Source organism: Myiozetetes cayanensis, unplaced genomic scaffold, assembly GCF_022539395.1.
Source record: "Myiozetetes cayanensis isolate MyiCay16 unplaced genomic scaffold, myiCay2020 scf1, whole genome shotgun sequence".
In the NCBI taxonomy this organism is placed as follows: Eukaryota; Metazoa; Chordata; class Aves; order Passeriformes; family Tyrannidae; genus Myiozetetes; species Myiozetetes cayanensis.
This window is the reverse complement of record NW_026086604.1, coordinates 17671609-17686883: the sequence shown is the minus strand read 5'-3', so window position 1 is coordinate 17686883 and position 15275 is coordinate 17671609. Positions and strand designations below refer to the sequence as shown.

The window sequence follows — 15275 nt, the reverse complement described above, 5'->3', positions numbered from 1 at the left end:
AGTGCATTGCACTAAATCATAGTGCGACTCTCTGTTAAATTCAATTTTCATGCAGACACATCTTGAGGGGCTGCTATTCTCTCTGCACAGTATCAATTCTCCTGTTTTCTCCCCCTCACACTTGAATATTTTAGGCATTTGATAAAGTAATTCTTCCTTTGGGATGTATCAGCTTTAGAGCATCTGAATTAGTTAATTTTGAACTTTGTCTAAACTCTGCCACCTTTCTCAGGACTTGGGCTGTCAATAGCTAGAAAATAAAAGCATGTAAATTCACTTAATTTTCACATCCTCTCAACAAGATAGACAAAATTCTCTTAAGGGTGACCTGTAGAGGGTCCAGGGAGCCTGTAGAATGCCTCAGACCCTGGCAGACTCCCCCCTAGGGAGCCAGTATGCTTTAACTGGCTTCCCATTGAAGCAGCTGTAAGAAGTGAATGCATAAGAAAGAAAGGTAATGAAAACTGACAAGTTGAAAAGAAATTGAGAGTTTAATCTGCAAAGTTGTGCTTGAGGGGGCTTCCATCATGATATTCCTATGGAGTAGCAAAAAGAGAAAAAAATTAAGAAACTGCAGAGTATGATGAATTTACATAATTTTTTCTTGCACCAGGCGGTATTTATTAATTTCTTTTCTGCCACTTTACAGCACCTCTTTGCCTCTCAAAAGAGAAAATGAAGTATACAAAACCTGGCAGTCATAATGAATGTGTGAAATGCTCACAGATTATTTATAAGCATGCAAGTTATGTAGTTGTTGGAGATTCTCTCCCTTCTGCTCCTGCTTGGTGATGAAGAATGGTATTTTAATAGGCAGATGGTAAAGACAATTACAGTTTGGGGCTCAGCTGGGAGTTACATCAGTTTATTGCAAATTATTAGTTGATAAATGCTTTTGTTTACAAGCAAAGTCTTAAGCAGCTTTGTAATCAGTTTATCAGCTGCAAACTGAATTTTGACAGCTTGCCTTTGGGTATACAGTCACTTCTTTCCTGGCCATTTAGAAATCATGCTGACCAGGCAGGCAGAATGGCAGCTCCTATGCACCTGTATAATGCTCAGTAAACTGGTATTTCTTATTAAGCCTGTTTTGGAAGAAATCATCAAGTACAGAATCCTTCGTAATTGCTAATCCATGTTAGTGTGCACAGCAAGAATCTTAAGTATTTTCTCATTCATAGTCTTTTTTTTTTAGTTTCATTGTGACCAGAAGTAGCTCAGTCTTTGTTTTCTTTGCTTTCTGTTAACAGAATCTTACTAGATAAACTAACTGGGAGACTGGCAGTTTACCTTGGGCACTGTATATAGCTTGGAAGGTGGCAACGCTTTTGATTTTTTAGTTTTCAATTAATTTACTTCTAGCTTCTACTTCAAAAGGAAGAACTATAATACCTGGAGTTTAGCACATGTGGAGGAAATCTGGGGTGTTGGTATGGGGGTTTGTGTGTGTGGTGGTTGTTTTTTTAAATGAAGTCCTTTTTAAATAGAAAAGACTGAATTACATGCTTATTGCAGCTCTTACGCCATTTACATTTTAGACCATACTAAACATGCAAATGTACTTTTAATACCTTTTACTTAGTTGCTGGTTTAGTAAGAGAGACACTGATTTGTCACAGTCTTCTTTCCACTGCAACCAGTGTAAAACGTTCTAATGGCTTACGTGGGAGCAAGACTTCTTTTGGAATCAAGAAGTGCTACTTAGCTTCCATGATTGTTACAGCTGAGGTAAACTAGTTTCTGAACTTCAGCCTGTGAGCTGAACATTAGCACCAGGAAAGTTCCAAGATAACTTGAAATAATAGCAACTGTTTTCTCAGGGTTACAGTGCACTCAACTAAATGCTTCTGTTCATTACAAAAAGTGGCTTTTGTTTCTCACACAGCCAAAAACTTTTTCTGGAGTGTGGCCCCTGTATTGAACAAGCAACCAGGTCTCATAACCAATATTTCTTACTTTGGTTTTGCCATTCTATAACTTCCTCATTGTCCTTTTATTTATTGTGTTGATTTCCTTTACAAATACTACCTATCACTACAGCTCTTGCTGTATAATTCTTCCTTCTGCTCAGGTACCTCTGCCATTCACTCTGCATTTGCCCAGGGGCAAGAAATGAGCCCTACAGTAGCAGGTGCAAGACAGTAGAAAATCCATTGATAAGATGCAGTGTACTCTGCTTTCCCGGTAAGAAAGAGGCTATTAAAGCATAGCTATTGTCTCATTTAATCACCTCTTTTTTTCATACACTCCAGCCTAACGAAATAACTCTGAAAAGACAATCCACAGGAATGATTGTGTTTGTAAGGCTACAAAAAGGTCACCTTACAGCTGTACTGTTATGGAAGCAGGGATTGTAGGAATGTGTGTATCTGAAGCTCTCCTTCAAAGTAATTGGTTTCAGTGGTCCATTTTCTCTCTCTGAAACCTGGTGCATCCACAAAAGCTGGGTAGAGCAGTGGGCGTCACCTGGGAATGTCTCCTGGGAAGCTCTTTGGAGAGTGCTCATTCAGTGGTCCTGCAGAAAGTAGAAGGGGAGATGAGTGTGCTGTGACAGTAAGTCCTAGATCCTTTGCAGTGGTTATGGGAGTGCAACGTGGCCAATGTCAGCAAGGGTTTATCAGTTCTTTCCAAGCTGTTTATCATTTCCTTTCTGAAGGATTAGTAAGTTCTGAAATAACACTCAAGTGAGACCTAATTCAAATGTAAAAAAGGTGTAGCACTCAATTCAAAACAGAGGAATTAGCAAAGAAATAAGAAACAAACAAAAAAAAAAAAAGGAAGACATTGCTAAACTTGGGAAAGAACTTCCTTGTTTGAGTTTATGCTGAATTAAGAAAATATAACAGGTTTAGCATTTGTGGCAGGCTTTAATTTCAACCTCTGAGCAGCAGACTTAACTTCTCGTGATGTGGGAGGATATTACAGTTTTCAGTTTCATTCCGTAAGTATTGCCATTTGTGCCAAACATTTAATAGTTTTACGCTGTGGACTGTCGTCCACCAGGAGCTGATATCACCTAAGACTTTTTAGAGCCATCTAATAGAAAGATATGTATTCATTCTGATTAGCCCAGGATTTGAACGAGGGTCCCAGAAGAGATATATAAGCCTCTTAAATGCATAGAACTTCTAAGGATATGGGTTTAACTGTCTCCCCCTGTGGTAAATAAGCTGTGACAGCTCTATCAGGGGGGAAAATGGCAAATAAAATTACCACATTATTTTCCTGTGAATATTTTCGGAGGACTAATCTATTTTGCCTCTTTACCTAATAGAAGTCTGTTGAGTTACATACAGACATTTAATTGGAGGAAACACATAGAAATCCTCAAACAAACAAAATGCAGGCACGCAATAGTGGAAAAAAAGAAGAGGTCCAAATCTAAGCATTTGTTACACTCCTTGCTCTGCAGAAACAGTGTGCTGCATTTGAGGTTCAGCTGATGAAGATTTTTGCAGCATGAATTTAAGAGCTGCTGCAATACAGATGTAATGTTAGTGATAGTTGTATTGCAGCAAGGGAAAGACTAACCCCTTACACTGACACCAAGATGCCAGGTTTGGGAGCTCTCTCCCCTAGGACTGGAGAGTTCCTTTCATATTTTTCTTTTCCTCTTTATCAGCTATATAATGCCTGACAGTTTTAACTATAAATTCATCTATTCAGATGAACACACTGTCAGCTGTCAGCATATGACTAAGCTGAAGTCAGGCCCAAAGCTCAGGTTGACTCTTGGGCAGGAGTAAGAGATATATTCCTAAGGAGTATTTTCTTCCGTTTCTGGAAAGAGATTTCATATCTCAAAATGTAGGAATTTTAAAGCCTCCTTTTTAATTTGATTAGTACCTTTCAGGTGACTATTTTTCTGTTGCTTTGTTCTGAAAAATATCATTGCAGTTCCTTTATTTTGCCTTTTGTTTAGTGAGTTAAAAATTAAGAAGTCTCCATATTCTATGCTGAATGTAAAGGTAAAAGTGGAACAGAATTGGTTTGTCCACTGGTCTAATTTTATAGAGTATAATAGATTTTCCATTTTTACAGTCAGTATACTTATAGTATGCAATGGGTTAGTTAAAATTACAGGTCAGGTATCTTTTGCAAATCTCCTTTGATCGGTAAATAAGGAAAAATTATAGGAGATGCTAAGTAATCATCTCATTAATATAGCACTAAAGCTGTTTTTTGTGAGAGTTTGAGAAATATGAATTTGCAGGGATGATTTTTGAGACAGTTCACTAAGGGATGGCTGGAATCACGGCATTAAAATGCATTAATAGCAAAAATGCTGTGCAAAGTATGTATTTTGTGAACACATGTGAAAAATGTTAAGAATTATTTAGCAACTGGAAAGCCTGTTCACAAAATGCGTTTGATTTATTGCTGTATACACCACAGATCCGTATCACATATTCTTGCATTATTTTATTCAAAAACTTGTATGAACCATGAGTTGGCATGTTGTAGAATACTGAAAAGGCATTAATCAACCCAAATAAACAAGTACATAGATCTATCTAACAACTATGAAGTAGTTAATAAATTTTTAGCAATTTTATTACAGAAAAGAGGTCTAAAAGAGTAGTGCTTAATTATCTGGACTCCTCTGTGCTGGGCTCTCTTTTGATTGTATTAATGAAGCAGCTGGCCCATTGTTTCTCTTTAATTCCTCTATTGTTTTAAGAATATGTCACAGCTCTTTATTCTTTTATCAGGTGCTGTGCAGGAGGATTCACACAATAACTCATATTCCTACTGTATTTGCCAATGCACAAAGAAACCTCCAAAGCATTTTTCAAAGAAGGGGCACACATAATTTATAAGTTCTGTTCCTTGTACCACTCTACTGTCAAAAATTTCAACAGTATTGGATTTAAATGAATTATAATTTTTTTATTAAACAATGTGTCTACATATAGAAATATGTACTTCGTTCATGTCAAAAATTAGAGATCTGCCCAGTAACTCATGCCTACTGAAATGGCATTCATTGTGCTGTCGTCACAACACCATGCATGAGAAGCAGGAAGAACACAAATATGAAGATCCCATCCTGTTCTGATATGCAAATTCTCCTTAAATTCTCCTGTGCAACAAAGGAGAGAAAATAATAAATTAACTCCAACCCCCATTACCATTACTTAAAAGCATCATTTTTTTACAAATTGGAATATTTCATTAGGATAGGAAGGTCTAATTCAGTTTACAGTGCCTGGAAGTTGCTAAGAGTAACAGTCTGTTGTTTAAATAAATTCTGATAGTCTTTTGACCCTTCTTGCAAAAAGATGTGTGTACAGGAAATGGGCTATTATGTTTTTGCAGTAACGCAGTCAAATCCAGTAAGCACAAATTTTACTACACAAAACTACTTCTGAATTAATTGGCATTGAATATTTGTTTTAATAGAAATTGCCATTGATTTCCTAAACTTCTATGAAAGATGCGTGCCATTTCTGGGTCAAAAAAACTAGACTCAGATGTTTCAGCTAGGAAAAACAACTGATACGAAAGACAGGAAAACTGGGATTGCCTTTGAATATATGTTTATACATCATTATGCTTCTTTATCTGTGAAACAGCTGTAGTCAGTGGAAATACTGGTTTTAGCTACTTGCTTTCTAAAGTCACTTTTCCTTAAAAGCAATGGTATGAATCAAGAGGCTCTATGGTTTCATCCATTTTGAAGGTCTTTTCTTTCAGTGGAGTTAGCTGAGTTTGTCCTTGTATATATATTTTTTTCAGACTGTGATCCATAGATTCCAGATGACCATTCTTTAAGGTCTGCAAAGCATAGGTGGAAAAAATAAAAAAAAACAGGGCATCATCAGAAGGCTCACTGTGCAGGTTTCCATGTCTTCCCTGAAAGTGGTATAGGGTTCTGAGAATTGAAATGGATGAAGGGCCATTGCCTTAATTAAATTTTCAGAGCAAATAGTTAATTCCAAATATCATAATAGAGGTTGCTTTGTTTAAAAAAAAAAAAAAATCTAGAAGAAAAAAATAAGGGCTATTAAAAAAAGCAAGTTTTTTTTTTCTATTTTAGGTATCTGTCTTACATAAAGTTTTATATTCACATGTATATCTATGACCATATTACTCCTTATTCTGAATACAGAAGATAGAGTATTATTGCATCTAAGTATGATTTAATTGGTTCAATTTACTATATATTTTTTATACTAAGTGTGATTCCATATCTTGATGAGTCCAGATGTAGTTACGCTTCTGGTTTACAGCATCCCATTGCTTGCATTTTATTATTTTTACAAAGCAAATGTCTATCAATCACAGAGATAAATTAGAAAAAATTGTGCAAACATGACACATTACTAAGATTTTTTCAGCATGCTATGTAATTATTAACCTGATTTTTTGCCATTGAGGGAAGCCGTGAATTACAGATAGCATGGATGAAGTTAAATGCTTTTATATTAGATAAATTTTCTTATACAGTATTCTATATGTATGGCCATACAATATAATTGAAGCTTTGTCAGCCCTGTAGCCTAGCAACAGATAATACTGTTAGGTTACTGAATTGCTCCTGGTTGACAAGTAGGGAGTATTTTTGTGTTTATCATGTTTGCTAATGATGGGATCCTTTCCAAAAGGCTTGTCTTAATCTTAATTAGAGTTTATCAGCAGAGGTCTGCATGACATTGTGCAGACACTGATTTCATAAATAATAAAAAGTGCAAGTGAAAAATTTGGCAGGAGAAGAAGATATTTAAGACCACTGATTCTTGTAAGAGCAGCATGAATTTCCAAAATGTAATCAAGTTTGAACTGTGACTCTATTCTTTATTATCGAAACTTGCAGTACACTCCACTGCAGTTTTGACAGCAATTATGAGTATGATTTATAAGCTTCCTGTTAGGAACCAGATCTGTTTGCACAAGAATCTTGATCATAAACATTACAAAGAACAGTAAGTCCACAGTTTTTCAGGGACATCAGGACCTTACTCTGTCATTTTCATAGAAAATTGGGGTTTTTTTGGTTTTGTGGGAGTTTTTTGGGTGCTTTTTTGTGTTTGGTTTTTTTTTTGTTAGGTTTGGTTTTTTGTTTGGTTGGTTGCTTGGTTGGTTTTTTTTATTTAAGGGTGTTGGTGTTTTTCCAAGCAGCAGAAATATTTGCAGTGAAAGATGTAGACAAAGAAGAGAACCCTGAAATAACCTTTCCATTTGGTGGAAGTTCTGAAGGTATCAGATAACTGCTTCAGTGCCTGATGTCATTTGGTAAAGAACTCATGCCAATGCAATTGGAATGTAATTTTTTGCTCTGGTTTGCACAACATGATATTCTTTAACTTTCTCATCTTTCGATGTTTAAATAAATGAGTGTTTTTAATTCCTTGCAATATGAACTAGAAAAAGAGTTCAAATAAATGCATAGCATTTACAGAGATCTTTATTCTCTTCTTATGTTTGATATTTTTGTGGTATATATCACATAAATTTCCTTGGTTTAACTTTAGATATAAAACAATACATTGCAGGCTCAAGAAGCCTATTTTCAATTTCATAGAGATCTCCAATCTTTCAAATCCTTCTGGTAGTCTAAAACCTTCCTTTCTGCACTGGCACAAGAGTAAGACTCTTCTTACCCCACCACATAAAACCTCTAAGACTCCTTTCAGTATAAATGATGTGGGTCTACCCTTGCATCCTCCACACAGGCATCCAACCCTTCCCCTGCTATTGCCTCTGATGGGCAATGTGATTTGTCCTGAGATAAGAACACCAGGTGGGAATTGTCCTTAGAACAGAACACTAGGTGGGAATTGCAGGAGGAACTGCCTGGATTGCTTGCATAACGAACGCATTCCAGAGAGAGGGGAGCTGTGATGATTGTGATTGACTTTGGTACACTACGGCCTTCAAAAGGGTATAAAATGCTGCTGGAGACTGGGCCAGCTGGGCAAACTGGTGTCCCAAGGTTGCAGGCAACTTCCTAATGGATTCCCCCCTCCCTACCCCACCCTCGGCAGGGACTCCTGCAGGGTATGTGCAGCCCTGACGATGAGGAACAGTCAGTTTTGTACCGGTGAATAAAAGCACTAAGACTCAGTCACAGAGAGAGAGAAAATCCTGAAGTAGTTAAATGGGTGCTTTGTTGCTTTTAAATTGTGCATTCTGTAAAGCCAAAGACTGTAAATTAACCTGTTTGTTTTATAATCCTTTAGATTTGCTTGTATTATATACTGCATTGACAATATTTAGATACTGTATTATCAATAAATCGAATCATAATCATACACATAGTGTCATACTTCTTGCATCTGACTGAGAGTCTTCCCTCTACTACTCTGCCACAATGGATGACCAGTGTACTCATTATGGGCAAGAAGAGGCCCAAAATCACTGCTGTCTTGCCTTCTAACCAAATCGTGTAATCATGACTATTTCAGAGGCACTGTCAGTCACTCATCACTATTAGAACTTATCTGACTGTTGATCCTTTCTCTTCTTCTGATGCCTGTGTCTGTTTTAGGATTGAGACACTTGGCCTGGTAAAACTTCAGTAGAACAATTTCACTCTTATAGGCTTTTTCTAACAAAAGGAACAGTTGGTTAAAAAAATCTAACCAGTTTAGTGAGAACTTCATCTCATATAAATGAGATGAAACCTTTACGTTTCCTTCTGAAATCTTCATGTCTTTGCAAATATTTCATGCAAACATCTTTCTATCTCCTTCCCATCACCACAGGTACTTGGCTAAGGCTTCCATATTAACATTTTGAAAACCTGTAACACTACCCATTGCTTTATGAAAAGCTGTTGTACTCCTGAGAAATTGCTGTATATGTCAGTTTTGTCTTAGCCTGTAGGAAGCAAGAACTTTTTTCCTATTTTGTAACTGCCACCTCTAAGGAAGCCCTTATCTCTGACAAAGGTGTCTGGACAGCATAGTAATTCAAATGATAGTCATGACTGGAACTTCCTATTAAATTCAGAAACCTCTGCTGGATACTCTGCACTTGACTGACTTGCACTCTTTCCTCGACTGTGCAGTAGAAAGCTCAAGAAGACTTCTCTTCCACAGTCTTTCCTTTTTGCATGAAGGTCAGGGGAGTAAAGTCATTTACATCAGTAAAGTAATTTACATCACATCAAGACAGCGGCCCTTGCCTTAACCTGTGCAGGCAAGCATAGAAGGGGGCAAGTGGTGACTGCACCATGTCCTGTCCCTGTGGGTGACTTTTGCTGCAAAGGTGTTATGCTTCATTTCCAGTAACTGGAAGAACCCATAATTTGGGAGTTTGTCTGGGGATCTAACTTAACACAACATCATGTGCTGATGAAAACATGGGCATATATGTCATGATCACTTAAATGCCTTATTTCCTATAGAGTGGGATGAGAGAAAACGAAATAACAATGTACTTCTTGGGTTTGAATCCTGCTGTGCTGAAGGTTTGTACTCATAGAGTGGATTTCACTTCTGTAGTTCTAATTACCTTTGTTAAGCCAAGCTAGAGACTGTTGTGCTTCCAAAGCTGTCACACCTCCCACCCAGCTGTGCCTGCCGTAGGTGTGACTGTCTGCAGGAGATGGGTGGATCAGGCAGCCGGGGTCACTGCTCGCTTCAGCTGTCTGAGTTTAATCTGCTGCTGGACATGAATCAACACCCTGAGGAGCTCTAACACCAGGAGACTGAGTCAGTCTTTTAGCTGATCCAGACTGCTTGCAGCTGGAGACCTTTTTTCGCTGTTTTTTTGGAGACTGAGTTTGTTTTTTTCCCCCAAGGGTACAGAACGTCGAGATGTTTGCCGGGATAGAGAAAGTCTCAGATTTGCACCATTTAATGCTGTAACCTTGGAGGCCAATAAACCTTAGTATTCTTTGGTCCCCTCACATGAAATTTTTTGTAAACTTTGGAGCACCTTCAACTGCTGTATTACTGAAGGGTGAATACAAAGACACTTTTTTGCTTTGAAACTTCTACACCACTTTGAGGTTTGGAAGCTTAGCGTATTTTACCACTGAAACACACTGTTACTCATGCTGTTTTGTTTGCTCATCTTTGAAAGCTAATAGACTGGTTTAATTAATTGTCCAAGATTTCTCTAAAACAATGTCCTAATTCTTCCATTTAGCTGTGGCATATCATACACTGTTGTTATCTCCTCTACCAGATTTTTGCAACAAGTTGTTTTAAAACTATAATCTCATTGAGGGGAAAAAAATGAAGTGCAGTTGAAAAGGCAGTTATGCCGAAAGATAAACACAGCAATATTACTTATCAAAACGACTACAGTTTTTGCTTGCCTAATGAATGCAACATATAGCTTTTTCTATATATACAAAACCCAAGAAAAAAAAAAAAAGCTTTATAACATATAAAGTATGCAACATTATTTCAGGCATAACTGTATTGGATATGCATCTAGGCCTGAGAGTGTAGATAACACAATATAAGTGCTTTGCCTGTCTAAACATGTTAAATAAATGAGCATTCACTATCGCATTCAAATACATTAGTAGATGTACTCGCATAGTTAATTTTCTTTTTAATGCACTACACGTGACATTTGCTATAGTGTATCTTACTGTTTGATGAAAATTCTTCTATCTCCCCCCCCCCCCTTTAAACAGACCTTTATTTGAATAAGCCTTTATGGAACAGATCTTTGGCATATCTTCTTTTCAGGAAGTTCAGTCAGTGTAAGCAGAGATAAAGCAGTCATGTTACGAAGAATATTACATAAGGGAAGATTTTTTACAGAAAGAGGGTGACAAACATAAGGGAGGGGAAAAACGCCCTTAAGAGGAAATCTGATTTCTTTCTTGCAGCTGTTTAGTGTTATTGAGCTGTGATTTGCTATTCAAAATAAAGTGAACTTGGAGTTATGAAAAAATATACAGGAAGTTTGGTGAAAATAATGATGAGAAAAGTGCTGTATAAATTATTTTCACCTATATCTTGATTCTCGCATTGCTGGCTCTTTAGGAGACAAAATGAAAAATTCAAATGAATATTCATTATGCAAATAGTTAGGGAAACTGTCCCCAAACTGTTATCCTTATAAGAGAAAATTTCTATACTGATAGAAGGAAGACAGTAAAAGTAAAAATTATATGCCTCTTTACCTTGAATAAGCCATTCAAATTAAAAAAAAAAAAAAAAAAAAGCATGAAGATATGGCACTGCTGTTTTAAGTTCTGGCATCTGATACCATCAATTAAATCTTTCTGCTTTTATGTTTCCTGTAGGAGGGCAGCTTTGGTGTACCACAACCAAGGCCATCTCAGAGGGTGAAGAGCTGATTGCCTTTGTTGTAGATTTTGACTCAAGGCTGCAAGCTGCCAGTCAGATGACTCTCACAGAAGGCATGTATCCTGCACGCCTGCTGGACTCCATACAACTGCTCCCTCAACAAGCTGCAATGGCATCTATTTTGCCTACAGCTATTGTGAACAGTAAGTGATGAATACTATTCTCTGGTGATTTTTTAAAACAGCAGTACTTTAAGGCACATAGGAAGAGCTAATCAGCAATATTGAATTCAAGACCACAGAAATCACACCATAGCTCAAAGCCTGCTTTTGTTCCCCCATCATCTCAGATGAACTCGCAGCTGTAAAAGGAGCAAGAATAGCAGTCTGGTGAGAACCTCACCCAGAGTACCCGACCTGCCCTCGTGTGGACGTTCTGTGATCTGTTGCCAGAGGCAATAGGATCAGAAACTGTTCAAGTAGATAAGATAGGTCGGCTAGCTCTCAAAGTCCAGCCTCTGGTGCTGAAGGAAGCTTGTTGCTTACAACTGCGGCTTCTGGTAATAATTCATGATACTCAGTGGTAGAAAAGAAACACATCTCTTCAGTGGCTATTTTAAAATGCAGCAGAGATCATACCTTATTTCAGTGGCTATCCAAAAATGTTTTTATGTCCTCTGGTCATCAATAGACCCTATTATGGACAAAATACAGTATGCAATTGAGTGCTGTCCTTAGAGAGGAGGGACATAAATGTTCCTGAACTGGGAAAATTCAGCTTGAATTAAATTTTATATCTTTAGGTTTTTCTTATTACTGCTTTTTACCTTTATACAGCCCTAGTTCCTCATTCTCCTTTCTAAGTACTTTTCAAATATATTGGCTACTACCATGATCCTCACCAGTCATCACCTAGACTTATTGCACATTCTTACCTCTCAGCACTTTGCAAGTCTGTTCATTTAGACTCCATGTTGGATCACTTCTGCATGCTTCCTGTGGTTTCTAAGTATTATAATTAGTTATAGTGAACTACTGAACACAGTATTTCAGGTGTGAATGCACATGCAAGCACATGGACTGCCACTCAGGCTCACACCTAATAACTTTGAGTCTTGAACAGTCACTATGTCTCGAAGCTCTTCAGACAGGACTAGTTAAAATATCCATGGTAATGGATATTACCATGTTTTTCTTTTGTTGTGGTTTGGTTTTTTGTAAGTGCTTATTTTCTGGGTAAAAAATTCTGATAGCTACACATTTATTGTTAGCCTATTTTAAAAGATAAACATTTCAATGTCCAAATCATCTGAGTCCTCCCTTCTAGAGAGTGAGTTGCAGCAACCTCATGCCCCTTTGGCTAAGCACATTCATTTTTACCCCAGCAGTCGGGCAGCTGTGAGCTGATATACCTGTTCACAGAACCAGCAATTAGCATTGTAGAGGACCTTCCCAAAAGAAGGTGTCAGAAGCACCTAAAATGACATGAAGTTACCAAAGGTAGGGCAGACCTGTGTTTATAGTCAACAGTTGCAAGGGAGCACAGCTTGTTTCAGCTAAGGATGAATTCTTGCTTAAATCTACAAGGCCAATTCTGGTCTTTGGCAGAGTAGTCAGATTTCTACAGCATTACATTTCTGGAAACACCTTTGCTGTCAGCATTGCCTTTTTGTAGAGCCCTGGAAAGCCACACTGAATGTTGTTAAGTCTAAGTTTATGGTCCTTCAGGTCTTTCTATACAGGTTTAGCAGAAACTCAGTAACCTCTGTATTCTTGACTCCAGGAGAATGCTTAAATAACAAGTCTCACTGCTCAGAACTTTCCACCCTGCTTCCAACTCTACCTCTGACCAGATGGGGCTGCTTTCACATTTCACTGTTGAATTGGTGAAATTCAGTTTCTTCATTGAAGTCCTGAACAAGATGCAAGTCCAGTAATATGCTGAATGCACCTCTAGATATATCTAGATAACATACTTTCTCTAGATCTCTGAAAAAAAAGTCAGTTTCTAGAAAAAGTAGGTGTTGTAGGTTTGGGGGTTTTTTATGTTTCCTAACATTTTCTAGTGAAAAAAACCCACCAAAATTAGAATATCACCTTTGGCTCATTCAGCCTGAGCTTCAGTGTTTCATTTCCTGAATTGATCTATTTAAATATTTGGAAAATATCCATTGAAACAAATTGAAATATTTTGCTTTTAAATAATTAAAACATTAACTTCAAGTAGCCTTTATCTATTTTGCATCATTTTATGGGACTAATTAGTTTCAGATCCCATCCCTATATATTGTTCTCCCTGAAATTCCATCCTCTTACCGTGCAAAACTCCTCAAATGCATTTGCTCTGCTTGGCATATAATGGCAGTCATATATTCACCATGTGTAACTGCAGCTACAGACTGTCCAGGCCATCTAGCCAATAGGAAATAAAGATGGCTGGAAGTCAAATTCATTAAGATAATCAGAAAGTTCAATACGGTGATGGAATGCAGTTAAATGGATTCAAATAGGACTTGTTGACCATATCAGAATTTCCTATTACTACTTTTGGACTTTCTCTTCTGTGGAAACCTCATTGGTTCAACTTTTTTAAACCATTTGAAGCCAAAAGCAAATGTTGAAATGTCAGCTTTAACACGAGGGGACATTTTAAATGATTCAAGCTACATCAGTAATATTTTACTAATGGTATATGTTGAAATACTAACTGGTCCGTTAAGTGGTTGTGTCTCAAATACATGTACAATTATTCAGTGGCAAAGGGAAAAATAGAAACTGGTAGTGGTATAAATACTTTCTGCAAATTTATGAGCAGAAAAATAGACAAGTATTAGCAATGCAGTCAGAGAAGCAAACTAAGCAATGTAAATTTTGGCTGCATTTGTAAATATTTGGCAAATAAAAGACTTATCCATTTCAATGGGTTGGAGTCTTCAACTTTCTTCACCCAAAGGAATTGGAATAGAGAGTTGTCCTACACACTTCAACATTTGATATTAAACATAAATTGTCACAAATTACAATGAATTACATCATCAGCTACACATGCCATGTTTTCAGAACAACCAGCCATTTTTCAAGACTGGTAATTACAATCTCTAGCAGTTTCTTGCATTCTGAAGTCAGGGAAAGTTTTGATGTAGACCAAGATGTGTATTGATGTTGACTGCAGTTGCCCATTGCCTGATCGTGAAGCCAGCTGTCATAGTCTGAAGTCACTATAAATTTTATGTCAAAAACAGGCGAGAAATGTCTGGACCAGATGCAGAGAATTATCCTAGGCCTATGGCAATACCTGAAATGTATGTTTGAATGGCCAAGTGTTGATTGACTTAAGCTAAAAGTATAGAAGAGACTGTTCTTGTGATTTAACACTATAAACAAGTTGTAGTGCTCAAGTGTGGACCCTGTCACAGTTTAATTTACTCATGTAAATGTACCCAAAAAGGGCAGGGATTTTGTCTTGTTCTTACTGATAGGATGGAAGGTTCAGCTTTCAGAAAGGTCAAACAGGTCTTTTGTCCTTCTGAGACAGATACATGATGTACTATAAAGGTGTTTTCTGACAGGATATTAGCAACCAAATATCTGTCCACTTGGTGAAAATACAACATATGCATTATTATTATTATTATTATTATCAGAGCAACAGGATCTTACAGTAATAACTGAATAAGCATTCTGAAAATACATGTTCTTCAGAATGATCTGCAGTTAGCATTCAAAAATTCCAAGGCCCAGAGCTGAAAAGACTTGTGCATACAGGAAAAAAAGCACAATTGAAAAGTGTCCCCTACTGAGTAGTCATGTATTGAAAATACAGCTTAGTTCTTGAATTAGTACTGTATGTTCCCAACAAATATCTAATTTAATTCCATTTTTTAAAAATAATTATGTGCCAAAACCTTTTCTTTATGCAACTATTTTAAAAATATTCTTTTGAAACAAACAACTGTCTCACGTGTTAAGTCTCTCATCTGCAAGGGACATTTTAATAAATCCATGTTTCTGCTTCCAATATTTTATTAAATAAGTATGTGTTTAATGGGGAAGGGAG

The 15275-nt window shown here is 37.1% G+C and overlaps 1 protein-coding gene across 6 annotated transcripts in view; it reads left to right on the top strand.

Annotated features, from left to right (window-relative positions):
- ZFPM2 (zinc finger protein, FOG family member 2) overlaps positions 1–15275 on the top strand; it is a 306937-nt gene that overhangs the window by 284822 nt on the left and 6840 nt on the right. For all 6 annotated transcript variants that reach the window (XM_050305609.1, XM_050305579.1, XM_050305619.1 and 3 more), the window contains one exon: positions 11216–11422. In XM_050305609.1, coding sequence (XP_050161566.1) covers positions 11216–11422 — 207 coding nt within the window. The remainder of the gene's footprint in view (positions 1–11215; positions 11423–15275) is intronic.